This window comes from Salmo salar, chromosome 21, assembly GCF_965601325.2.
Source record: "Salmo salar chromosome 21, fSalSal1, whole genome shotgun sequence".
In the NCBI taxonomy this organism is placed as follows: domain Eukaryota; kingdom Metazoa; phylum Chordata; class Actinopteri; order Salmoniformes; family Salmonidae; genus Salmo; species Salmo salar.
The window spans coordinates 43,259,955-43,287,500 of NC_138311.1; the positions used below are offsets into that span (position 1 = coordinate 43,259,955).

The 27,546-nt window shown below is 48.2% G+C and overlaps 1 protein-coding gene across 4 annotated transcripts in view; it reads right to left on the reverse strand.

Moving 5' to 3' along the window:
- Window positions 1-27,546, reverse strand: part of LOC106582316 (serine/threonine-protein phosphatase 6 regulatory ankyrin repeat subunit C) — an 85,003-nt gene that overhangs the window by 42,728 nt on the left and 14,729 nt on the right. For 3 of the 4 annotated variants that reach the window (XM_014165283.3, XM_014165284.3, XM_014165286.3), the window contains exons 5-11: window positions 22,261-22,461; window positions 21,483-21,570; window positions 5,700-5,842; window positions 2,091-2,303; window positions 1,867-1,945; window positions 1,659-1,773; window positions 1,370-1,452 (exon numbers count right to left, since the gene is read on the reverse strand). In XM_014165283.3, the coding sequence (XP_014020758.1) occupies window positions 1,370-1,452; window positions 1,659-1,773; window positions 1,867-1,945; window positions 2,091-2,303; window positions 5,700-5,842; window positions 21,483-21,570; window positions 22,261-22,461 (922 nt within the window). Of the gene's footprint in view, window positions 1-1,369; window positions 1,453-1,658; window positions 1,774-1,866; window positions 1,946-2,090; window positions 2,304-5,699; window positions 5,843-6,797; window positions 6,819-21,482; window positions 21,571-22,260; window positions 22,462-27,546 lie in introns of those variants that run through there. The other variant, XM_014165288.3, reaches the window with a different exon arrangement.

The window sequence follows — 27,546 nt, forward strand, 5'->3', positions numbered from 1 at the left end:
AATGGTCTCTCCATGGAAGTTTGCCAGTATGTATCAAACAATCAGCGCTCTGATTTCAACAGGAGCAGTCACTCAGATATACTTACATTTACATTTTAGTCATTTAGCAGACGCTCTTATCCAGAGTGACTTACAGTAGTGAATGCATACATTTCATACATTGTTTTTCTCTGTACTGGTCCCCCGTGGGAATCGAACCCACAACCCTGGTGTTGCAAACACCATGCTCTACCAACTGAGCCACACGGGACCAGATATATTCTAGTCTGCAGGGAGACAGCTAGCAATGAGTACCCAGGCTCGTGCTTTATCAGTGTATGCACTGCAGGCCACTTGCCTGTCTATGTATGTAGGCCCATTGCCTTGTATTGCTGTTGGAGGAACAATGTGACTCCAATCTGACCAAGGCTGAATAGTTCCCCCTGCAGAGGAATGTAGGATTGGGAAGCAGCAATAAGACATTCCTGTTCTCCAGCCAAACGAAGAGGACTTATAAAGTACCGTTTTTTTAAGAGTACACACAGCCAATGGCTTGGGGCTGGTAGGTTACCTGAAGAGAGCAGCCAATGGCTTAGTGCTGGTAGGTTACCTGAAGAGAGCAGCCAATGGCTTGGTGCTGGTAGGTTACCTGAAGAGAGCAGCCAATGGCTTAGTGCTGGTAGGTTACCTGAAGAGAGCAGCCCATGGCTTGGGGCTGGTAGGTTACCTGAAGAGAGCAGCCAATGGCTTGGTGCTGGTAGGTTACCTGAAGAGAGCAGCCAATGGCTTAGTGCTGGTAGGTTACCTGAAGAGAGCAGCCAATGGCTTGGTGCTGGTAGGTTACCTGAAGAGAGCAGCCAATGGCTTGGTGCTGGTAGGTTACCTGAAGAGAGCAGCCAATGGCTTGGTGCTGGTAGGTTACCTGAAGAGAGCAGCCAATGGCTTGGTGCTGGTAGGTTACCTGAAGAGAGCAGCCAATGGCTTAGTGCTGGTAGGTTACCTGAAGAGAGCAGCCAATGGCTTGGTGCTGGTAGGTTACCTGAAGAGAGCAGCCAATGGCTTGGTGCTGGTAGGTTACCTGAAGAGAGCAGCCAATGGCTTGGTGCTGGTAGGTTACCTGAAGAGAGCAGCCAATTGCTTGGTGCTGGTAGGTTACCTGAAGAGAGCAGCCAATGGCTTGGTGCTGGTAGGTTACCTGAAGAGAGCAGCCAATAGCTTGGTGCTGGTAGGTTACCTGAAGAGAGCAGCCAATGGCTTAGTGCTGGTAGGTTACCTGAAGAGAGCAGCCCATGGCTTGGTGCTGGTAGGTTACCTGAAGAGAGCAGCCCATGGCTTAGTGCTGGTAGGTCACCTGAAGAGAGCAGCCAATGGCTTAGTGCTGGTAGGTTACCTGAAGAGAGCAGCTTCTGGCAGCAGTCTGAGTGGGCGTTCATAGCAGCCAGGTGCAGAGGAAACATACCATGGACCCCTCGTCTGCAGACAGAGACAGAGAGACAGAGAGACAGACAGAGAGACAGAGAGAGAGGTCTTTACTATAAAGTCATACTCTACCTCTATACTACAATAAAACAAGTGAAAGGAAAGGGATCCAAACATCCATCCCACACACACACACACACACACACACACACACACACACACACACACACACACACACACACACACACACACACACACACCTTGTGCAGTCAGCTCCGCTGGTGATGAGTGTGTTAATGAGGAGCTCGTGACCATAGCGAGCAGCGATGTGAAGAGGAGTGTTTCCTTCCTTGTCCACACTGTCAATCTCCCCACCTACAGTACAGTAAGAATAGTGAACTCAGACTCACACACATACTGTACACACACACACACACTGTACACACTGTACACACACACAGGTCTTACCATTCTGGATGAGTGTCTGGGAGCGAGTGAAGCGGCCGTGGACCGCTGTCATGTGGAGGGGGCTCTTCCCATCCCGACTCTGAGAGAGAAAGACAGAACAAAGATGGGAGTGACATAGACCAGCAGGCTGAATTCTAGAATGGACAGTCTAATACAGAAACAGTGATCCAGAGAAACTCAGTGAGACCATTCATTCTCTCACCACTCTTAGGCACTCCCCTCACCTGGACGTTGACGTCAGCCCCGTTGTTGACCAGGAACTCTAGACAGAGAGCTCCGTGGGTGGAGGCTGCAGCGAAGTGTAGGGGGGTGAAACCCTTGTTGTTGGGCTGGCTGACGTTAGCCCCGTAGTCTATCAGTTCACTGACCACAGCATCCTGACCGTTGAAACAGGCCAAGTGCAGAGCAGTGTTACCAAACGCATTGGCCTCATCTATCTGCAGTCACAGAGGAGAACAAGTCATCATCATTCTAGACACTATTTAAATGTGTGTGTCTCCATCTGTGTGTCTCTCTATGTGTCTCTCTCTCCATGTGTCTCTCTCTCTCCGTGTGTGTCTCTCTCTCTCCATGTGTGTCTCTCTCTCTCCATGTGTCTCTCTCTCTCCATGTGTGTCTCTCTCTCTCCATGTGTCTCTCTCTCTCCATATGTCTCTCTCTCTCCATGTGTCTCTCTCTCTCCATGTGTGTCTCTCTCCATGTGTCTCTCTCTCTCTCCATGTGTGCCTCTCTCTCTCCATGTGTCTCTCTCTCTCCATATGTCTCTCTCTCTCCATGTGTCTCTCTCTCTCCATGTGTCTCTCTCTCTCCATGTGTGTCTCTCTCCATGTGTCTCTCTCTCTCCATGTGTGTCTCTCTCTCTCCATGTGTGTCTCTCTCCATGTGTGTCTCTCTCTCTCCGTGTGTCTCTCTCTCTCCATGTGTGTCTCTCTCTCTCCGTGTGTCTCTCTCTCTCCGTGTGTCTCTCTCTCTCCGTGTGTCTCTCTCTCTCCATGTGTGTCTCTCTCTCTCCGTGTGTCTCTCTCTCTCCGTGTGTCTCTCTCTCTCCATGTGTGTCTCTCTCTCTCCATGTGTCTCTCTCTCCATGTGTCTCTCTCTCTCCATGTGTCTCTCTCTCTCCATGTGTCTCTCTCTCTCCATGTGTGTCTCTCTCCATGTCTCTCTCCATGTGTCTCTCTCCGTGTGTGTGTCTCTCTCCGTGTGTGCGTCTCTCTCCGTGTGTGTGTCTCTCTCCGTGTGCGTCTCTCTCCGTGTGTGTCTCTCTCTGTGTGTGTGTCTCTCTCCGTGTGTGTCTCTCTCTGTGTGTGTGTCTCTCTGTGTGTGTGTCTCTCTCTGTGTGTGTCTCTCCGTGTGTGTGTCTCTCTCCGTGTGTGTCTCTCTCCGTGTGTGTGTGTCTCTCCGTGTGTGTGTCTCTCTCCGTGTGTGTCTCTCTCTGTGTGTGTGTCTCTCTGTGTGTGTGTCTCTCTCTGTGTGTGTCTCTCTGTGTGTGTGTCTCTCTCCGTGTGTGTGTCTCTCTCCGTGTGTGTCTCTCCGTGTGTGTGTCTCTCTCCGTGTGTGTCTCTCTCTGTGTGTGTGTCTCTCTGTGTGTGTGTCTCTCTCCGTGTGTGTCTCTCTCTGTGTGTGTGTCTCTCTGTGTGTGTGTCTCTCTCCGTGTGTGTCTCTCTCTGTGTGTGTGTCTCTCTGTGTGTGTGTCTCTCTCCGTGTGTGTCTCTCTCTGTGTGTGTGTCTCTCTGTGTGTGTGTCTCTCTCCGTGTGCGTCTCTCTCCGTGTGTGTGTGTCTCTCCGTGTGTGTGTCTCTCTCCGTGTGTGTCTCTCTCTGTGTGTGTGTCTCTCTGTGTGTGTGTCTCTCTCTGTGTGTGTCTCTCTGTGTGTGTGTCTCTCTCCGTGTGTGTGTCTCTCTCCGTGTGTGTGTCTCTCTGTGTGTGTGTCTCTCTGTGTGTGTGTCTCTCTCCGTGTGCGTCTCTCTCCGTGTGTGTGTGTCTCTCCGTGTGTGTGTCTCTCTCCGTGTGTGTCTCTCTCTGTGTGTGTGTCTCTCTGTGTGTGTGTCTCTCTCTGTGTGTGTCTCTCTGTGTGTGTGTCTCTCCGTGTGTGTGTCTCTCTCCGTGTGTGTCTCTCTCTGTGTGTGTGTCTCTCTGTGTGTGTGTCTCTCTCTGTGTGTCTCTCTCCGTGTGTGCGTCTCTCTCCGTGTGTGTGTCTCTCTCCGTGTGCGTCTCTCTCCGTGTGTGTGTCTCTCTCCGTGTGTGTCTCTCTCTGTGTGTGTGTCTCTCTCTGTGTGTGTCTCTCTCTGTGTGTGTCTCTCCGTGTGTGTGTCTCTCTCCGTGTGTGTGTCTCTCTCTGTGTGTGTGTCTCTCTGTGTGTGTGTCTCTCTCCGTGTGTGTCTCTCTCTGTGTGTGTGTCTCTCTGTGTGTGTGTCTCTCTCCGTGTGTGTCTCTCTCTCCGTGTGTGTGTCTCTCTCCGTGTGGTCTCTCCGGGTGTGTCTCTCTCCGTGTGTGTCTCTCCGTGTGTGTGTCTCTCTCCGTGTGTGCGTCTCTCTCCGTGTGTGTGTCTCTCTCGTGTGTGCCTCCGTGTGCGTCTCTCTCCGTGTGTGTGTCTCTCTCCAGTGTGCTCTCTCCATGTGTCTCTCTCCATGTGTCTCTCTCCATGTGTCTCTCTCCGTGTGTGTGTCTCTCCCCGTGTGTGTGTCTCTCTCCGTGTGTGTGTCTCTCTCCGTGTGTGTGTCTCTCTCCGTGTGTGTGTCTCTCTCCGTGTGTGTGCGTCTCTCTCCGTGTGTGTGTCTCTCTCCGTGTGTGTCTCTCTCTGTGTGTGTCTCTCTCTGTGTGTGTGTCTCTCTCTGTGTGTGTGTGTCTCTCTCCGTGTGTGTGTCTCTCTCTGTGTGTGTCTCTCCGTGTGTGTGTCTCTCTGTGTGTGTGTCTCTCTCTGTGTGTGTGTGTCTCTCTCCGTGTGTGTGTCTCTCTGTGTGTGTGTCTCTCTCCGTGTGTGTGTCTCTCTCCGTGTGTGTGTGTCTCTTAGTGTGTGTGTCTCTCCGTGTGTGTGTGTCTCTCCGTGTGTGTGTCTCTCTGTGTGTGTGTGTCTCTCTCCGTGTGTGTGTCTCTCTGTGTGTGTGTCTCTCTCCGTGTGTGTGTCTCTCTGTGTGTGTGTCTCTCTCCGTGTGTGTGTCTCTCTCCGTGTGTGTGTGTCTCTTAGTGTGTGTGTCTCTCCGTGTGTGTGTGTCTCTCCGTGTGTGTGTGTCTCTCTCCGTGTGTGTGTCTCTCTCGTGTGTGTGTCTCTCTCTGTGTGTGTCTCTCTCTGTGTGTGTGTCTCTCTCCGTGTGTTTGTGTCTCTCTCCGTGTGTGTGTCTCTCTCCGTGTGTGTGTCTCTCTCCGTGTGTGTGTCTCTCTGTGTGTGTGTGTGTCTCTCTCCGTGTGTGTGTCTCTCTCCATGTCTCTCTCCATGTGTCTCTCTCCATGTGTCTCTCTCCATGTGTCTCTCTCCGTGTGTGTGTCTCTCCGTGTGTGTGTCTCTCTCTGTGTGTGTCTCTCTCTGTGTGTGTGTCTCTCTCCGTGTGTTTGTGTCTCTCTCCGTGTGTGTGTCTCTCTCCATGTGTGTGTCTCTCTCCGTGTGTGTGTCTCTCTCCGTGTGTGTGTCTCTCTCCGTGTGTGTGTCTCTCTCCGTGTGTGTGTCTCTCTCCGTGTGTGTGTGTCTCTTAGTGTGTGTGTCTCTCCGTGTGTGTGTGTCTCTCCGTGTGTGTGTGTGTCTCTCAGTGTGTGTGTCTCTCAGTGTGTGTGTCTCTGTGCGTGTGTGTGTGTGTGTGTGTGTGTGTGTGTGTGTGTGTGTGCGCGCGTGTGTCTCCGTACCTCCACAGCCAGGTTGAGCAGGTGTTTGACCACAGCGATCTGACCGTTAGAAGCGGCTGTGTGTAGGGGGGTGTAACCTCGCTTGTCCTTACAGCTGACCTCTGCCCCCTGGCTGACAAGCAGACAGACTACATCCAGATGTCCTGCAGGGGGCGCACCAGAGCATCATCAAACTCACTGTAGAATAATTCAAGTTATCTTACAAGAAAGTAACCGTTGAAAACCATAATGTTTCTATTAAATGTTCAGCAATACGAGTAATGAAGAGTAATCCCAGAAGAAAGCAACGAATGTTGTTTGACTCAGTTCACTGACTAGTAGGTGACTCAGTGATTTCTGAAAACATTTTCTTTCGTGAAATGGAAATAATGATATGAATGCCTGAGGCAGACTTGTCACAGACACTATATAATGTCTACATCTCACCCATATAAGTCACCCAGTGCAGGACGCGGCCATCTTTCTTAATGTCTACATCTCACCCATATAAGTCACCCAGTGCAGGGCTCGGCCATCTTTCTTAATGTCTACATCTCACCCATATAAGTCACCCAGTGCAGGACGCGGCCATCTTTCTTAATGTCTACATCTCACCCATATAAGTCACCCAGTGCAGGGCGCGTCCATCTTTCTTAATGTCTACATCTCACCCATATAAGTCACCCAGTGCAGGACGCGGCCATCTTTCTTAATGTCTACATCTCACCCATATAAGTCACCCAGTGCAGGACGCGGCCATCTTTCTTAATGTCTACATCTCACCCATATAAGTCACCCAGTGTAGGGCGCGGCCATCTTTCTTAATGTCTACATCTCACCCATATAAGCCGACCAGTGCAGGGCGCGGCCATCTTTCTTAATGTCTACATCTCACCCATATAAGTCACCCAGTGTAGGGCGCAGCCATCTTTCTTAATGTCTACATCTCAACCATATAAGTCACCCAGTGTAGGGCGCGGCCATCTTTCTTAATGTCTACATCTCACCCATATAAGTCACCCAGTGTAGGGCGCGGCCATCTTTCTTAATGTCTACATCTCACCCATATAAGTCACCCAGTGCAGGGCGCGTCCATCTTTCTTAATGTCTACATCTCACCCATATAAGCCGCCCAGTGCAGGGCGCGGCCATCTTTCTTAATGTCTACATCTCACCCATATAAGTCACCCAGTGCAGGACGCGGCCATCTTTCTTAATGTCTACATCACACCCATATAAGTCACCCAGTGCAGGGCGCGGCCATCTTTCTTAATGGCTACATCTCACCCATATAAGTCGCCCAGTGCAGGACGCGGCCATCTTTCTTAATGTCTACATCTCACCCATATAAGTCACCCAGTGCAGGGCGCGGCCATCTTTCTTAATGGCTACATCTCACCCATATAAGTCGCCCAGTGCAGGGCGCGGCCATCTTTCTTAATGTCTACATCTCACCCATATAAGTCGCCCAGTGCAGGACGCGGCCATCTTTCTTAATGTCTACATCTCACCCATATAAGTCACCCAGTGTAGGGCGCGGCCATCTTTCTTAATGTCAACATCTCACCCATATAAGTCACCCAGTGCAGGACGCGGCCATCTTTCTTAATGTCTACATCTCAACCATATAAGCCGCCCAGTGCAGGACGCGGCCATCTTTCTTAATGTCTACATCTCAACCATATAAGCCGCCCAGTGCAGGACGCGGCAATCTTTCTTAATGTCTACATCTCACCCATATAAGTCACCCAGTGCAGGGCGCGGCCATCTTTCTTAATGTCTACATCTCACCCATATAAGTCACCCAGTGCAGGGCGCGGCCATCTTTCTTAATGTCTACATCTCACCCATATAAGTCACCCAGTGCAGGGTGTGGCCATCTTTCTTAATGTCTACATCTCACCCATATAAGTCACCCAGTGCAGGGCACGGCCATCTTTCTTAATGTCTACATCTCACCCATATAAGTCCTCCAGTGCAGGGTGTGGCCATCTTTCTTAATGTCTACATCTCACCCATATAAGTCACCCAGTGCAGGGCACGGCCATCTTTCTTAATGTCTACATCTCACCCATATAAGTCACCCAGTGCAGGACGCGGCCATCTTTCTTAATGTCTACATCTCACCCATATAAGTCACCCAGTGCAGGGCGCGTCCATCTTTCTTAATGTCTACATCTCACCCATATAAGTCACCCAGTGCAGGACGCGGCCATCTTTCTTAATGTCTACATCTCAACCATATAAGTCACCCAGTGCAGGACGCGGCCATCTTTCTTAATGTCTACATCTCAACCATATAAGTCACCCAGTGCAGGACGCGGCCATCTTTCTTAATGTCTACATCTCACCCATATAAGTCGCCCAGTGTAGGGCGCGGCCATCTTTCTTAATGTCTACATCTCACCCATATAAGTCGCCCAGTGCAGGGCGCGGCCATCTTTCTTAATGTCTACATCTCACCCATATAAGTCGCCCAGTGCAGGACGCGGCCAGCTTTCTTAATGTCTACATCTCACCCATATAAGTCACCCAGTGCAGGACGCGGCCATCTTTCTTAATGTCTACATCTCACCCATATAAGTCGCCCAGTGCAGGGCGCGGCCATCTTTCTTAATGGCTACATCTCACCCATATAAGTCGCCCAGTGCAGGGCGCGGCCATCTTTCTTAATGTCTACATCTCACCCATATAAGTCTCCCAGTGCAGGGCGCGGCCATCTTTCTTAATGTCTACATCTCACCCATATAAGCCACCCAGTGCAGGACGCGGCCATCTTTCTTAATGTCTACATCTCACCCATATAAGTCACCCAGTGCAGGGCGCGGCCATCTTTCTTAATGTCTACATCTCAACCATATAAGCCGCCCAGTGCAGGACGCGGCCATCTTTCTTAATGTCTACATCTCACCCATATAAGTCACCCAGTGCAGGGCGCGGCCATCTTTCTTAATGTCTACATCTCACCCATATAAGTCACCCAGTGCAGGGTGTGGCCATCTTTCTTAATGTCTACATCTCACCCATATAAGTCACCCAGTGCAGGGCGCGGCCATCTTTCTTAATGTCTACATCTCACCCATATAAGTCACCCAGTGCAGGGCGCGGCCATCTTTCTTAATGTCTACATCTCACCCATATAAGTCACCCAGTGCAGGGCGCGGCCATCTTTCTTAATGTCTACATCTCACCCATATAAGTCACCCAGTGCAGGGTGTGGCCATCTTTCTTAATGTCTACATCTCACCCATATAAGTCACCCAGTGCAGGGCACGGCCATCTTTCTTAATGTCTACATCTCACCCATATAAGTCACCCAGTGCAGGGTGTGGCCATCTTTCTTAATGTCTACATCTCACCCATATAAGTCGCCCAGTGCAGGGCGCGGCTATCTTTCTTGATGTCTACATCTCAGCCATATAAGTCACCCAGTACAGGACGCAGCCATCTTTCTTAATGTCTACATCTCACCCATATAAGTCGCCCAGTGCAGGGCGCGGCCATCTTTCTTAATGTCTACATCTCACCCATATAAGTCGCCCAGTGCAGGGCTCGGCCATCTTTCTTAATGTCTACATCTCACCCATATAAGTCACCCAGTGCAGGGTGTGGCCATCTTTCTTAATGTCTACATGTCTCACCCATATAAGTCACCCAGTGCAGGACGCGGCCATTTTTCTTAATGTCTACATCTCACCCATATAAGTCACCCAGTGCAGGGCGCGGCCATCTTTCTTAATGTCTACATCTCACCCATATAAGTCGCCCAGTGCAGGGCTCGGCCATCTTTCTTAATGTCTACATCTCACCCATATAAGTCACCCAGTGCAGGGCGTGGCCATCTTTCTTAATGTCTACATGTCTCACCCATATAAGTCACCCAGTGCAGGACGCGGCCATTTTTCTTAATGTCTACATCTCACCCATATAAGTCACCCAGTGCAGGGCGCGGCCATCTTTCTTAATGTCTACATCTCTACCATATAAGTCACCCAGTGCAGGGCGCGGCCATCTTTCTTAATGTCTACATCTCACCCATATAAGTCACCCAGTGCAGGGCGCGGCCATCTTTCTTAATGTCTACATCTCAACCATATAAGCCGCCCAGTGCAGGACGCGGCCATCTTTCTTAATGTCTACATCTCACCCATATAAGTCACCCAGTGCAGGACGCGGCCATCTTTCTTAATGTCTACATCTCACCCATATAAGTCGCCCAGTGCAGGGCGCGGCAATCTTTCTTAATGTCTACATCTCACCCATATAAGTCACCCAGTGCAGGGTGTGGCCATCTTTCTTAATGTCTACATGTCTCACCCATATAAGTCACCCAGTGCAGGACGCGGCCATTTTTCTTAATGTCTACATCTCACACATATAAGTCACCCAGTGCAGGGCGCGGCCATCTTTCTTAATGTCTACATCTCACACATATAAGTCACCCAGTGCAGGGAGCGGCCATCTTTCTTAATGTCTACATCTCACCCATATAAGTCACCCAGTGCAGGGCGCGGCCATCTTTCTTAATGTCTACATCTCACCCATATAAGTCACCCAGTGCAGGACGCGGCCATCTTCCTTAATGTCTACATCTCACCCATATAAGTCACCCAGTGCAGGGTGTGGCCATCTTTCTTAATGTCTACCTCTCACCCATATAAGTCACCCAGTGCAGGACGCGGCCATCTTTCTTAATGTCTACATGTCTCACCCATATAAGTCACCCAGTGCAGGGAGCGGCCATCTTTCTTAATGTCTACATCTCACCCATATAAGTCACCCAGTGCAGGGCGCGGCCATATTTCTTAATGTCTACATCTCACCCATATAAGTCACCCAGTGCAGGGCGCGGCCATATTTCTTAATGTCTACATCTCACCCATATAAGTCACCCAGTGCAGGGTGTGGCCATCTTTCTTAATGTCTACATCTAACCCATATCAGTCATCAAGTGCAGGGCGCAGCCATCTTTCTTAATGTCTACATCTCACCCATATAATTAGCCCAGTGCAGGGCGCGGCCATCTTTCTTAATGTCTACATCTCAACCATATAAGCCGCCCAGTGCAGGGCGCGGCCATCTTTCTTAATGTCTACATCTCAACCATATAAGCCGCCCAGTGCAGGGCTCGGCCATCTTTCTTAATGTCTACATCTCATCCATATAAGTCACCCAGTGTAGGGCGCGGCCATCTTTCTTAATGTCTACATCTCACCCATATAAGTCACCCAGTGCAGGGCGCGGCCAACTTTCTTAATGTCTACATCTCACCCATATAAGTCACCCAGTGCAGGGCGCGGCCAACTTTCTTAATGTCTACATCTCACCCATATAAGTCACCCAGTGCAGGGCGCGTCCATCTTTCTTAATGTCTACATCTCACCCATATAAGTCACCCAGTGCAGGGCGTGGCCATCTTTCTTAATGTCTACATCTCACCCATATAAGTCACCCAGTGCAGGGCGCGGCCATCTTTCTTAATGTCTACATCTCACCCATATAATTCACCCAGTGCAGGGCGCGGCCACCTTTCTTAATGTCTACATCTCACCCATATAATTCGCCCAGTGCAGGGCGCGGCCACCTTTCTTAATGTCTACATCTCACCCATATAAGTCGCCCAGTGCAGGGCGCGGCCATCTTTCTTAATGTCTACATCTCACCCATATAAGTCGCCCAGTGCAGGGCGCGGCCACCTTTCTTAATGTCTACATCTCACCCATATAAGTCACCCAGTGCAGGGCGCGGCCATCTTTCTTAATGTCTACATCTCACCCATATAAGCCACCCAGTGCAGGACGCGGCCATCTTTCTTAATGTCTACATCTCACCCATATAAATCACCCAGTGCAGGGCGCGGCCATCTTTCTTAATGTCTACATCTCACCCATATGTCACCCAGTGCAGGGCGCGGCCATCTTTCTTAATGTCTACATCTCACCCATATAAGCCTCCCAGTGCAGGACGCGGCCATCTTTCTTAATGTCTACATCTCACCCATATAAGTCACCCAGTGCAGGGCGCGGCCATCTTTCTTAATGTCTACATCTCACCCATATGTCACCCATTGCAGGGCGCGGCCATCTTTCTTAATGTCTACATCTCAACCATATAAGTCGCCCAGTGCAGGACGCGGCCATCTTTCTTAATGTCTACATCTCACCCATATAAGTCACCCAGTGCAGGGCGCGGCCATCTTTCTTCATGTCTACATCTCAACCATATAAGCCGCGCAGTGCAGGACACGGCCATCATTCTTAATGTCTACATCTCACCCATATAAGTCACCCAGGGCAGGGCGCGGCCATCTTTCTTAATGGCTACATCTCACCCATATAAGTCGCCCAGTGCAGGGCGCGGCCATCTTTCTTAATGTCTACATCTCACCCATATAAGTCGCCCAGTGCAGGACGCGGCCATCTTTCTTAATGTCTACATCTCACCCATATAAGTCACCCAGTGTAGGGCGCGGCCATCTTTCTTAATGTCAACATCTCACCCATATAAGTCACCCAGTGCAGGACGCGGCCATCTTTCTTAATGTCTACATCTCAACCATATAAGCCGCCCAGTGCAGGACGCGGCCATCTTTCTTAATGTCTACATCTCAACCATATAAGCCGCCCAGTGCAGGACGCGGCAATCTTTCTTAATGTCTACATCTCACCCATATAAGTCGCCCAGTGCAGGGCGCGGCCATCTTTCTTAATGTCTACATCTCACCCATATAAGTCACCCAGTGCAGGGTGTGGCCATCTTTCTTAATGTCTACATCTCACCCATATAAGTCACCCAGTGCAGGGCGCGGCCATCTTTCTTAATGTCTACATCTCACCCATATAAGTCACCCAGTGCAGGGCGCGGCCATCTTTCTTAATGTCTACATCTCACCCATATAAGTCACCCAGTGCAGGGTGTGGCCATCTTTCTTAATGTCTACATCTCACCCATATAAGTCACCCAGTGCAGGGCACGGCCATCTTTCTTAATGTCTACATCTCACCCATATAAGTCCTCCAGTGCAGGGTGTGGCCATCTTTCTTAATGTCTACATCTCACCCATATAAGTCACCCAGTGCAGGACGCGGCCATCTTTCTTAATGTCTACATCTCACCCATATAAGTCACCCAGTGCAGGGTGCGTCCATCTTTCTTAATGTCTACATCTCACCCATATAAGTCACCCAGTGCAGGACGCGGCCATCTTTCTTAATGTCTACATCTCAACCATATAAGTCACCCAGTGCAGGACGCGGCCATCTTTCTTAATGTCTACATCTCAACCATATAAGTCACCCAGTGCAGGACGCGGCCATCTTTCTTAATGTCTACATCTCACCCATATAAGTCGCCCAGTGTAGGGCGCGGCCATCTTTCTTAATGTCTACATCTCACCCATATAAGTCGCCCAGTGCAGGGCGCGGCCATCTTTCTTAATGTCTACATCTCACCCATATAAGTCGCCCAGTGCAGGACGCGGCCAGCTTTCTTAATGTCTACATCTCACCCATATAAGTCACCCAGTGCAGGACGCGGCCATCTTTCTTAATGTCTACATCTCACCCATATAAGTCGCCCAGTGCAGGGCGCGGCCATCTTTCTTAATGGCTACATCTCACCCATATAAGTCGCCCAGTGCAGGGCGCGGCCATCTTTCTTAATGTCTACATCTCACCCATATAAGTCGCCCAGTGCAGGGCGCGGCCATCTTTCTTAATGTCTACATCTCACCCATATAAGCCACCCAGTGCAGGACGCGGCCATCTTTCTTAATGTCTACATCTCACCCATATAAGTCACCCAGTGCAGGGCGCGGCCATCTTTCTTAATGTCTACATCTCAACCATATAAGCCGCCCAGTGCAGGACGCGGCCATCTTTCTTAATGTCTACATCTCACCCATATAAGTCACCCAGTGCAGGGCGCGGCCATCTTTCTTAATGTCTACATCTCACCCATATAAGTCACCCAGTGCAGGGTGTGGCCATCTTTCTTAATGTCTACATCTCACCCATATAAGTCACCCAGTGCAGGGCGCGGCCATCTTTCTTAATGTCTACATCTCACCCATATAAGTCACCCAGTGCAGGGCGCGGCCATCTTTCTTAATGTCTACATCTCACCCATATAAGTCACCCAGTGCAGGGCGCGGCCATCTTTCTTAATGTCTACATCTCACCCATATAAGTCACCCAGTGCAGGGTGTGGCCATCTTTCTTAATGTCTACATCTCACCCATATAAGTCACCCAGTGCAGGGCACGGCCATCTTTCTTAATGTCTACATCTCACCCATATAAGTCACCCAGTGCAGGGTGTGGCCATCTTTCTTAATGTCTACATCTCACCCATATAAGTCGCCCAGTGCAGGGCGCGGCTATCTTTCTTGATGTCTACATCTCAGCCATATAAGTCACCCAGTACAGGACGCAGCCATCTTTCTTAATGTCTACATCTCACCCATATAAGTCGCCCAGTGCAGGGCGCGGCCATCTTTCTTAATGTCTACATCTCACCCATATAAGTCGCCCAGTGCAGGGCTCGGCCATCTTTCTTAATGTCTACATCTCACCCATATAAGTCACCCAGTGCAGGGTGTGGCCATCTTTCTTAATGTCTACATGTCTCACCCATATAAGTCACCCAGTGCAGGACGCGGCCATTTTTCTTAATGTCTACATCTCACCCATATAAGTCACCCAGTGCAGGGCGCGGCCATCTTTCTTAATGTCTACATCTCACCCATATAAGTCGCCCAGTGCAGGGCTCGGCCATCTTTCTTAATGTCTACATCTCACCCATATAAGTCACCCAGTGCAGGGCGTGGCCATCTTTCTTAATGTCTACATGTCTCACCCATATAAGTCACCCAGTGCAGGACGCGGCCATTTTTCTTAATGTCTACATCTCACCCATATAAGTCACCCAGTGCAGGGCGCGGCCATCTTTCTTAATGTCTACATCTCAACCATATAAGTCACCCAGTGCAGGGCGCGGCCATCTTTCTTAATGTCTACATCTCACCCATATAAGTCACCCAGTGCAGGGCGCGGCCATCTTTCTTAATGTCTACATCTCAACCATATAAGCCGCCCAGTGCAGGACGCGGCCATCTTTCTTAATGTCTACATCTCACCCATATAAGTCACCCAGTGCAGGACGCGGCCATCTTTCTTAATGTCTACATCTCACCCATATAAGTCGCCCAGTGCAGGGCGCGGCAATCTTTCTTAATGTCTACATCTCACCCATATAAGTCACCCCAGTGCAGGGCGCGGCCATCTTTCTTAATGTCTACATCTCACCCATATAAGTCGCCCAGTGCAGGGCGCGGCCATCTTTCTTAATGTCTACATCTCACCCATATAAGTCACCCAGTGCAGGGCGCGGCCATCTTTCTTAATGTCTACATCTCACCCATATAAGTCACCCAGTGCAGGGCGCGGCCATCTTTCTTAATGTCTACATCTCACCCATATAAGTCACCCAGTGCAGGGCGCGGCCATCTTTCTTAATGTCTACATCTCACCCATATAAGTCACCCAGTGCAGGGCGCGGCCATCTTTCTTAATGTCTACATCTCACCCATATAAGTCACCCAGTGCAGGGCGCGTCCATCTTTCTTAATGTCTACATCTCACCCATATAAGTCACCCAGTGCAGGGCGTGGCCATCTTTCTTAATGTCTACATCTCACCCATATAAGTCACCCAGTGCAGGGCGCGGCCATCTTTCTTAATGTCTACATCTCACCCATATAATTCACCCAGTGCAGGGCGCGGCCACCTTTCTTAATGTCTACATCTCACCCATATAATTCGCCCAGTGCAGGGCGCGGCCACCTTTCTTAATGTCTACATCTCACCCATATAAGTCGCCCAGTGCAGGGCGCGGCCATCTTTCTTAATGTCTACATCTCACCCATATAAGTCGCCCAGTGCAGGGCGCGGCCACCTTTCTTAATGTCTACATCTCACCCATATAAGTCACCCAGTGCAGGGCGCGGCCATCTTTCTTAATGTCTACATCTCACCCATATAAGTCACCCAGTGCAGGGTGTGGCCATCTTTCTTAATGTCTACATCTCACCCATATAAGTCGCCCAGTGCAGGGCGCGGCTATCTTTCTTGATGTCTACATCTCAGCCATATAAGTCACCCAGTACAGGACGCAGCCATCTTTCTTAATGTCTACATCTCACCCATATAAGTCGCCCAGTGCAGGGCGCGGCCATCTTTCTTAATGTCTACATCGCACCCATATAAGTCGCCCAGTGCAGGGCTCGGCCATCTTTCTTAATGTCTACATCTCACCCATATAAGTCACCCAGTGCAGGGTGTGGCCATCTTTCTTAATGTCTACATGTCTCACCCATATAAGTCACCCAGTGCAGGACGCGGCCATTTTTCTTAATGTCTACATCTCACCCATATAAGTCACCCAGTGCAGGGCGCGGCCATCTTTCTTAATGTCTACATCTCACCCATATAAGTCGCCCAGTGCAGGGCTCGGCCATCTTTCTTAATGTCTACATCTCACCCATATAAGTCACCCAGTGCAGGGCGTGGCCATCTTTCTTAATGTCTACATGTCTCACCCATATAAGTCACCCAGTGCAGGACGCGGCCATTTTTCTTAATGTCTACATCTCACCCATATAAGTCACCCAGTGCAGGGCGCGGCCATCTTTCTTAATGTCTACATCTCAACCATATAAGTCACCCAGTGCAGGGCGCGGCCATCTTTCTTAATGTCTACATCTCACCCATATAAGTCACCCAGTGCAGGGCGCGGCCATCTTTCTTAATGTCTACATCTCAACCATATAAGCCGCCCAGTGCAGGACGCGGCCATCTTTCTTAATGTCTACATCTCACCCATATAAGTCACCCAGTGCAGGACGCGGCCATCTTTCTTAATGTCTACATCTCACCCATATAAGTCGCCCAGTGCAGGGCGCGGCAATCTTTCTTAATGTCTACATCTCACCCATATAAGTCACCCAGTGCAGGGTGTGGCCATCTTTCTTAATGTCTACATGTCTCACCCATATAAGTCACCCAGTGCAGGACGCGGCCATTTTTCTTAATGTCTACATCTCACACATATAAGTCACCCAGTGCAGGGCGCGGCCATCTTTCTTAATGTCTACATCTCACACATATAAGTCACCCAGTGCAGGGAGCGGCCATCTTTCTTAATGTCTACATCTCACCCATATAAGTCACCCAGTGCAGGGCGCGGCCATCTTTCTTAATGTCTACATCTCACCCATATAAGTCACCCAGTGCAGGACGCGGCCATCTTCCTTAATGTCTACATCTCACCCATATAAGTCACCCAGTGCAGGGTGTGGCCATCTTTCTTAATGTCTACCTCTCACCCATATAAGTCACCCAGTGCAGGACGCGGCCATCTTTCTTAATGTCTACATGTCTCACCCATATAAGTCACCCAGTGCAGGGAGCGGCCATCTTTCTTAATGTCTACATCTCACCCATATAAGTCACCCAGTGCAGGGCGCGGCCATATTTCTTAATGTCTACATCTCACCCATATAAGTCACCCAGTGCAGGGCGCGGCCATATTTCTTAATGTCTACATCTCACCCATATAAGTCACCCAGTGCAGGGTGTGGCCATCTTTCTTAATGTCTACATCTAACCCATATCAGTCATCAAGTGCAGGGCGCAGCCATCTTTCTTAATGTCTACATCTCACCCATATAATTAGCCCAGTGCAGGGCGCGGCCATCTTTCTTAATGTCTACATCTCAACCATATAAGCCGCCCAGTGCAGGGCGCGGCCATCTTTCTTAATGTCTACATCTCAACCATATAAGCCGCCCAGTGCAGGGCTCGGCCATCTTTCTTAATGTCTACATCTCACCCATATAAGTCACCCAGTGTAGGGCGCGGCCATCTTTCTTAATGTCTACATCTCACCCATATAAGTCACCCAGTGCAGGGCGCGGCCAACTTTCTTAATGTCTACATCTCACCCATATAAGTCACCCAGTGCAGGGCGCGGCCAACTTTCTTAATGTCTACATCTCACCCATATAAGTCACCCAGTGCAGGGCGCGTCCATCTTTCTTAATGTCTACATCTCACCCATATAAGTCACCCAGTGCAGGGCGTGGCCATCTTTCTTAATGTCTACATCTCACCCATATAAGTCACCCAGTGCAGGGCGCGGCCATCTTTCTTAATGTCTACATCTCACCCATATAATTCACCCAGTGCAGGGCGCGGCCACCTTTCTTAATGTCTACATCTCACCCATATAATTCGCCCAGTGCAGGGCGCGGCCACCTTTCTTAATGTCTACATCTCACCCATATAAGTCGCCCAGTGCAGGGCGCGGCCATCTTTCTTAATGTCTACATCTCACCCATATAAGTCGCCCAGTGCAGGGCGCGGCCACCTTTCTTAATGTCTACATCTCACCCATATAAGTCACCCAGTGCAGGGCGCGGCCATCTTTCTTAATGTCTACATCTCACCCATATAAGCCACCCAGTGCAGGACGCGGCCATCTTTCTTAATGTCTACATCTCACCCATATAAATCACCCAGTGCAGGGCGCGGCCATCTTTCTTAATGTCTACATCTCACCCATATGTCACCCAGTGCAGGGCGCGGCCATCTTTCTTAATGTCTACATCTCACCCATATAAGCCTCCCAGTGCAGGACGCGGCCATCTTTCTTAATGTCTACATCTCACCCATATAAGTCACCCAGTGCAGGGCGCGGCCATCTTTCTTAATGTCTACATCTCACCCATATGTCACCCATTGCAGGGCGCGGCCATCTTTCTTAATGTCTACATCTCAACCATATAAGTCGCCCAGTGCAGGACGCGGCCATCTTTCTTAATGTCTACATCTCACCCATATAAGTCACCCAGTGCAGGGCGCGGCCATCTTTCTTCATGTCTACATCTCAACCATATAAGCCGCGCAGTGCAGGACACGGCCATCATTCTTAATGTCTACATCTCACCCATATAAGTCACCCAGGGCAGGGCGCGGCCATCTTTCTTAATGTCTACATCTCAACCATATAAGTCACCCAGTGCCGGGCACGGCCATCTTTCTTAATGTCAACATCTCACCCATATAAGTCACCCAGAGCAGGGCGCGGCCATCTTTCTTAATGTCTACATCTCACCCATATAAGTCACCCAGTGTAGGGCGCGGCCATCTTTCTTAATGTCTACATCTCACCCATATAAGTCACCCAGTGCAGGGCGCGGCCATCTTTCTTAATGTCTACATCTCACCCATATAAGTCGCCCAGTGCAGGACGCGGCCATCTTTCTTAATGTCTACATCTCACCCATATAAGTCACCCAGTGCAGGGCGCGGCCATCTTTCTTAATGTCAACATCTCACCCATATAAGTCACCCAGTGCAGGGCGCGGCCATCTTTCTTAATGTCTACATCTCACCCATATAAGTCACCCAGTGTATGGCGCGGCCATCTTTCTTAATGTCTACATCTCACCCATATAAGTCACCCAGTGCAGGGCGCGGCCATCTTTCTTAATGTCTACATCTCACCCATATAAGTCACCCAGTGCAGGGCGCGTCCATCTTTCTTAATGTCTACATCTCACCCATATAAGTCACCCAGTGCAGGGCGTGGCCATCTTTCTTAATGTCTACATCTCACCCATATGTCACCCAGTGCAGGGCGCGGCCATCTTTCTTAATGTCTACATCTCACCCATATAAGTCGCCCAGTGCAGGACGCGGCCATCTTTCTTAATGTCTACATCTCACCCATATAAGTCACCCAGTGCAGGGCGCGGCCATCTTTCTTAATGTCTACATCTCACCCATATAAGTCACCCAGTGCAGGGCGCGGCCATCTTTCTTAATGTCTACATCTCAACCATATAAGCCGCGCAGTGCAGGACGCGGCCATCTTTCTTAATGTCTACATCTCACCCATATAAGTCACCCAGTGCAGTTCGCGGCCATCTTTCTTAATGTCTACATCTCAACCATATAAGCCGCCCAGTGCAGGGCGCGGCCATCCTTCTTAATGTCTACATCTCACCCATATAAGTCACCCAGTGTAGGGCGCGGCCATCTTTCTTAATGTCTACATCTCACCCATATAAGTCACCCAGTGCAGGGCGCGGCCATCTTTCTTAATGTCTACATCTCACCCATATAAGTCGCCCAGTGCAGGACGCGGCCATCTTTCTTAATGTCTACATCTCACCCATATAAGTCACCCAGTGCAGGGCGCGGCCATCTTTCTTAATGTCTACATCTCACCCATATAAGTCACCCAGTGCAGGGCGCGGCCATCTTTCTTAATGTCTACATCTCACCCATATAAGTCACCCAGTGCAGGGCGCGGCCATCTTTCTTAATGTCTACATCTCAACCATATAAGCCGCGCAGTGCAGGACGCGGCCATCTTTCTTAATGTCTACATCTCACCCATATAAGTCACCCAGTGCAGGGCGCGGCCATCTTTCTTAATGTCTACATCTCGCCCATATAAGTCACCCAGTGTAGGGCGCGGCCATCTTTCTTAATGTCTACATCTCACCCATATAAGTCACCCAGTGCAGGGCGCGGCCATCTTTCTTAATGTCTACATCTCAACCATATAAGCCGCGCAGTGCAGGACGCGGCCATCTTTCTTAATGTCTACATCTCACCCATATAAGTCACCCAGTGCAGTTCGCGGCCATCTTTCTTAATGTCTACATCTCACCCATATAAGTCACCCAGTGCAGTTCGCGGCCATCTTTCTTAATGTCTACATCTCAACCATATAAGCCGCCCAGTGCAGGGCGCGGCCATCCTTCTTAATGTCTACATCTCACCCATATAAGTCACCCAGTGTAGGGCGCGGCCATCTTTCTTAATGTCTACATCTCACCCATATAAGTCACCCAGTGCAGGGCGCGGCCATCTTTCTTAATGTCTACATCTCACCCATATAAGTCGCCCAGTGCAGGACGCGGCCATCTTTCTTAATGTCTACATCTCACCCATATAAGTCACCCAGTGCAGGGCGCGGCCATCTTTCTTAATGTCTACATCTCACCCATATAAGTCACCCAGTGCAGGGCGCGGCCATCTTTCTTAATGTCTACATCTCACCCATATAAGTCACCCAGTGCAGGGCGCGGCCATCTTTCTTAATGTCTACATCTCAACCATATAAGCCGCGCAGTGCAGGACGCGGCCATCTTTCTTAATGTCTACATCTCACCCATATAAGTCACCCAGTGCAGGGCGCGGCCATCTTTCTTAATGTCTACATCTCGCCCATATAAGTCACCCAGTGTAGGGCGCGGCCATCTTTCTTAATGTCTACATCTCACCCATATAAGTCACCCAATGCAGGGTGTGGCCATCTTTCTTAATGTCTACATCTCACCCATATAAGTCACCCAGTGCAGGACGCGGCCATCTTTCTTAATGTCTACATCTCACCCATATAAGTCACCCAGTGCAGGGTGTGGCCATCTTTCTTAATGTCTACATCTCACCCATATAAGTCACCCAGTGCAGGGCGCGGCCATCTTTCTTAATGTCTACATCTCACCCATATAAGTCACCCAATGCAGGGTGTGGCCATCTTTCTTAATGTCTACATCTCACCCATATAAGTCACCCAGTGCAGGACGCGGCCATCTTTCTTAATGTCTACATCTCACCCATATAAGTCACCCAGTGCAGGGTGTGGCCATCTTTCTTAATGTCTACATCTCACCCATATAAGTCACCCAGTGCAGGGCGCGTCCATCTTTCTTAATGTCTACATGTCTCACCCATATAAGCCGCCCAGTGCAGGACGCGGCCATCTTTCTTATCGAAGGCATTGATGTTGGCTCCCTTAGCCAGCAGCAGGTTAACCATCTGAAATAGAGGGGAGAAAGAGAGGGAGTACGTGAGCGGTGTGTGTCAGTCTCAGCAGGCAGCCTGTGGTGACTCAGGTGGTGTGTGTGTGTGTGTGTGTGTGTGTGTGTGCGTCCCTCGTAGGGGCCAAGCGTGGGCGAGGCTCTTTATGTAAGCATTCTAAATACAACCTCAATCTGACTAGTGTTTAAGCAAAAACAACCATTATTCCAGTATATGCCTGTACGACTTTACCTCTACCACCTATCATGACGCTTGCTTTCTGGACACAACAATATTTTAATACAGTGGTTGTCACTCACTAGTGAGCCTAGGTGATAGTATCACTAGGGGTTTATTTGGGAATGAGCATGTGAGGGTTGGGGTAAATTGCATTTCCAATTTGGAATTGGAATTTCAGTTCACTTCCTGAATTGGGCCTGGGGTTAACTGACTATATGTACGGACGTAAATAAGAGATGTGAATAAAATATGTAAATAAAAGATGTGAATAAGGGATGTAAATAAGAGATGTGAATAAAATATGTAAATAAAAGATGTGAATAAGGGATGTAAATAAGAGATGTGAATAAAATATGTGAATAAGAGATGTGAATAAGAGATGTGAACAAGAGATGTGAACAAGAGATGTGAACAAGAGATGTGAACAAGAGATGTGAACAAGAGATGTGACCCCGCCGCCTACAGTACCTCAGTGTGCCCGTTGAGGGCGGCGTGGTGCAGGGCGGTGCGCCCCCCGCGGTCCGACACGTTGACGCTGCTCAGCAGCGGGATGATGACCTCAGCGCAGCGCAGGGCCCTGTTGGCCGCGGCAACGTGAAGCGGCGTCTGCCAGTTCTTATCCCGCGCGTTCACATCAGCAGAGTGACGGATCAGCACACGAACCACCTCCTGAACAGCAGAGTGGGTTAGAACCGCAGGCGACCTTTGTGAGGAGAGTAGAGACTGTGTGTGTGTGTGTGTGTGTGTGTGTGTGTGTGTGTGTGTGTGTGTGTGTGTGTCTGTAGGAGACGTGTGTAAGCAGCATAGACAGAAGAACATGTATACAGGAAATGCCTCTAAACACTCATGAATGTACAGGTAACTGCCAAAATAAAGGAAACATCAACATAAAGTGTCTTAATAGGGCTCTGGGCCACGAGCCACCAGATCAGTTTCAATGCACCTTTGGTATAGATTCCACTAGTGTCTGGAACTCTATTGGAGGGATGCAACACCATTCTTCCATGAGAAATTCCATCATTTGGTTTTGTTGATGGTGGTGGAAAACTCTGTCTCAGGTGCTGCTCCAGAATCTCCCATAAGTGTTCAATTGGGTTGAGATCTGGTGACTGAGACATCCATGGCATATGGTTTACACCGTTTTCATGCTCATCCAACCATTCAGTGACCACTCGTTCCCTGTGGATCGGGGATTGTCATCCACTCCCATCAGGATAGAAATAATTCACGATAGGTTGACGGTCCCTCAGAATGAATTTATTGGCCTTTACCTTGCCCTCTAAGGGGTTAAGTAGATTACATTAGATTTTAGATTAGATTGAGTTTATTAGTCACATGCACAGGGATGCAGATGTAACTGCAGGGTACAGTGAAAATCTTATGCTCCGGAATCCAACAGTGCTGTTCAAAATACGGATAGTAACAACAATAATAATAATAAAATCATAACAATAATACATAAATAATAATAACATTAATAATAACAATACATAAATAATAATAATAACATTAATAATAACAATACGAATAACAATACTAATAATAATAATAGTAATAAAAATAAACAGTACTAATAACAATACTAATAATAATAATAATAGTAATAGCAATAATAACAATACTAATAATAATAGTAATAACAGTAATAACAATACTACTAATAATAATAGTAATAACAATAATAACAATACTACTACAATGCTACTAGTACTAATAATAACAATAATAATAACAATAATACATAATAATAATAACATTAATAATAGCAATACTAATAACAATACTACTACTGCTACCGATAATAATAGTAATAACAATAGTAATAATAACAATACTAATAACAATACTACTATTAATAATAATGGTAATAACAATACTAATAACAATAAATAATAATGATAATAACAATAATAACAATAATTATAATAACAATACTAATAACAATAATAACAATACTAATAACATTAACAATAATAATAGATAATTAATAATACCAATAATGATAATAACTATAATAATCATAATTATAATAATATATATAAACATTTACAACTGTAGCAATGATAAATGACCGCTAAATAGCCAAGTGGCTATTCAGCAGCCTGATGGTGTGAGGGGAGAAGCTATTGGCCAGTCTTCCAGTTATCGCCCTGATGCTCCTGTACTGCCCGCATCTGAGTGAAGGAAGCGGGGAGAACAGGCCAACCTCTGGTTTCCTGAGGTTCCTGATGATCTTCTTGGCCTTCTTGCGACACCTGGTGTTGTAAGTGTTCTGGAGGGCAGGCAGTGTGCACCCAATTGATGAGCTCGGCTGAGCACACCATCCTCTCTAGCACCTTGTGGTCCGCAGCGGTGGAGTTGTCTTATCAGGCTGTGATGCAGTCTGACAGTATGCTCTCGATGGTACTCCTATAGAACACTGTGAAGGCCCTCTGGGACAGGCCGAATTTCCTCAGCATCCTTAGGTTGAAGAGTCGCTGACGTGCCTTCTTCCCCATGGTGTCCGTGTGGTTTGACCATTTCAGCTTCTCGGAGATGTGCACGCCGATAAACTTGACGTTTTTGACCGTCTCCACGTTGATTAGGATGCCGGAGCGCCCAGCCTGGTTCCTCCTGAAGTCCCCAATCAGCTCCTTTATTTTGCTGACGTTGCGGGAGGGGTTGTTTACCGGGCACCATGCCGTCAGAGTGCCTACCTCCTCCCTGTAGGCCGTCTTGTCGTTGTTGGTAATCAGACCAACAACGATAATATGGCAGAATATAAACAGTGTAGTTATTCACTCCGTAAGGCAATCACAGGAGCTAAGCATCAGTATGGAGACAACGTGGAGTCGTAACTCAACGGCTCAGACACGAGAACAATATGGCAGGGAGTACAGGAAATCACGGACTACAAAAGGAAAACCAGTCACGTCGCCGAGACCGACGTCTTGCTTCCGGACAGGCTGAACACATTCTTTGCACGCTTTGAGGATAACACAGTGCCACCGACGCGGCCCGCTACTAAGGACTGTGGGTTCTCCTTCTCTGTGGCCGATGTGAGTAAAACATTTAAACATGTTAACCCTCGCAAGGCTGCCAGCCCAGATGGCATCCCTAGCCGCATCCTCAGACCATGTGCAGACCAGCAGGCTGGAGTGTTAATGGACATATTCAATCTCTCCCTATCCCAGTCTGCTGTCCCCACATGCATCAAGATGGCCACCATTGTTCCTGTATCCAAGAAGGCAAAGGTAACAGAACTAAATAACTATCTCCCCGTAGCACTCACTTCTGTCATCATGAAGTGCTTTGAGAGAGGCTTGTTAAGGATCATATCACCTCTACCTTACCTGACACCCTAAACCCACTTCACTTTGCTTACCGCCCCAATAGATCCACAGACGATGCAATCGAAATCACTCTGCACACTGCCCTATCCCATCTGGACAAGAGGAATACTTATGTAAGAATGCTGTTTATTGACTATAGCTCAACATTGAAACTAACTGAGTCAGGTTTGTAGGCATCCTTGCTCGCACACGCTTTTTCAGTTCTACCTACAAATGTTCTATAGGATTGAGGTCAGGGCTTTGTGATGGCCACTTTTGGAATACCCATTTGCGACCAAGCTTTAACTTCCTGACTGATGTCTTGACATGTTGCTTCAATATATCATGATGCCATCTATTTTGTGAAGTGCACCAGTCCCTCCTGAAGCAAAGCACTCCCACAACATGATGCTGCCACCCCCGTGCTTCATGGTTGGGATGGTGTTCCTCGGCTTGCAAGCCTCCCCCTTTCTCCTCCAAACATAACGATGGTCATTATGGCCAAACAGTTCTATTTTTGTTTCATCAGACCAGAGGACAATTCTCCAAAAAGTACAATCTTTGTCCCCATGTGCAGTTATAAACCATAGTCTGGCTTTTTTATGCCGGTTTTGGAGCAATGGCTTCCTCCTTGCTGAGCGGCCTTTCAGGTTATGTCGATATAGGACTCGTTTTACTGTGGATATAGATACTTTTGTGCCTGTTTCCTCCAGCATCTTCACAAGGCCCTTTGCTGTTGTTCTGGGATTGATTTGCACTTTTTGCACCAAAGTACGTTCATCTCTAGGAGACAGAATGAGTCTCCTTCCTGAGCGGTATGACGGCTGCGTGGTCCCATGGTGTTTATACTTGCGTACTATTGTTTGTACAGATGAACGTGGTACCTTCAAGCGTATGGAAATTGCTCCCAAGGATGAACCAGACTTGTGGAGGTCTACAATTTTATTTCTGAGGTCTTGGCTGATTTCTTTTAATTTTCCCATGATGTCAAGCAAAGGCACTGAGTTTGAAGGTAGGCCTTGAAATACATCCACAGGTACATCTCCAATTGACTCAAATGATGTAAATTAGCTTATCAGTGGCTTCTAAAGCCATGACATCATTTTATGGAATTTTCCAAGCTGTTTAAAGGCACAGTCACTTAGTGTATGTAAACTTCTGATCCACTGGAATTATGATACAGTGAATTATAAGTGAAATAATCTTTCTGTTACATTTTTGGGGAAAAATGACTTGTGTCATGCACAAAGTAGATGTCCTAACCGACTTGCCAAAACTATAGTTTGTTAACAAGAAATATGCGGAGTCGTTGAAAAACGAGTTTTAATGACTCCAACCTAAGTGTATGTAAACTTCCGACTTCAACTGTACATCGACGGGACCGCAGTGGAGGAGGTGGAAAGCTTCAAGTTCCTTAGTGTACACATCACTGACAAACTGAAATGGACCACCCACACAGACAGTGTGGTGAAGAAGGTGCAACAGAGCCTCTTCAACCTCAGGAGCCTAAAACCCTCACAAACTTTTACAGGTGCACAATGTTGGGCTGTATCACCGCCTGGTACGGCAACTGCACCGCCCACAACCACAAGGCTCTCCAGAGGGTGGTACGGTCTGCCCAACGAATTACCGGGGGCAAACTACCCGCCCTACAGGACACCTACAACACCCGGAAGGCCAAAAAGATCATCAAGGACATCTACCATGTTGTCAGTACAGGTGCATCAAAGCTGGGACCGAGAGACTGAAAAACAGCTTCTATCTCAAGGCCATCAGACTGTTAAACAGCCATCACTAACACAGAGAGGCTGCTGCCTATAGGCATAGACTAGAAATCACTGGCTACTTTAAGGAATGGAACACTAGTCACTTTAATAATGTTTACATATCTGGCATTATTCATCTCATATGTATATACTGTATTCTATACTATTCTACTGTATCTTAGTCACTTAATGTTTACATATCTGGCATTACTCATCTCATATGTATATACTGTATTCTATACTATTCTACTGTATCTTAGTCACTTAATGTTTACATATCTGGCATTATTCATCTCATACTGTTTTCTATACTATTCTACTGTATCTTAGTCCATTCCGCTCTGACATCGCTCGTCCATATGTATATAGTCTTAATTCATTCCTACTTAGATTTGTATGTATTGGGTATATGTTGTGTAATTTGTTATATATTACTTGTTAGATATTACTGCACTGTCGGAGCTAGAAGCACAAGCATTTTGCTACACCCGCAATAAAATCTGCTAAACACCAATACAATTTGATTTGACCTACTACTGTGGTGTCGTCAGCAAACTTGATAATGGAGTTGGAACTGTGTGAGGCCACGCAGTCATGGGTATACAGGGAGTACAGGAGGGGACTGAGGATGCACCCTTCTGGGTCCCCCTTGTTGAGAATCAGTGTCGAGGAGGTAA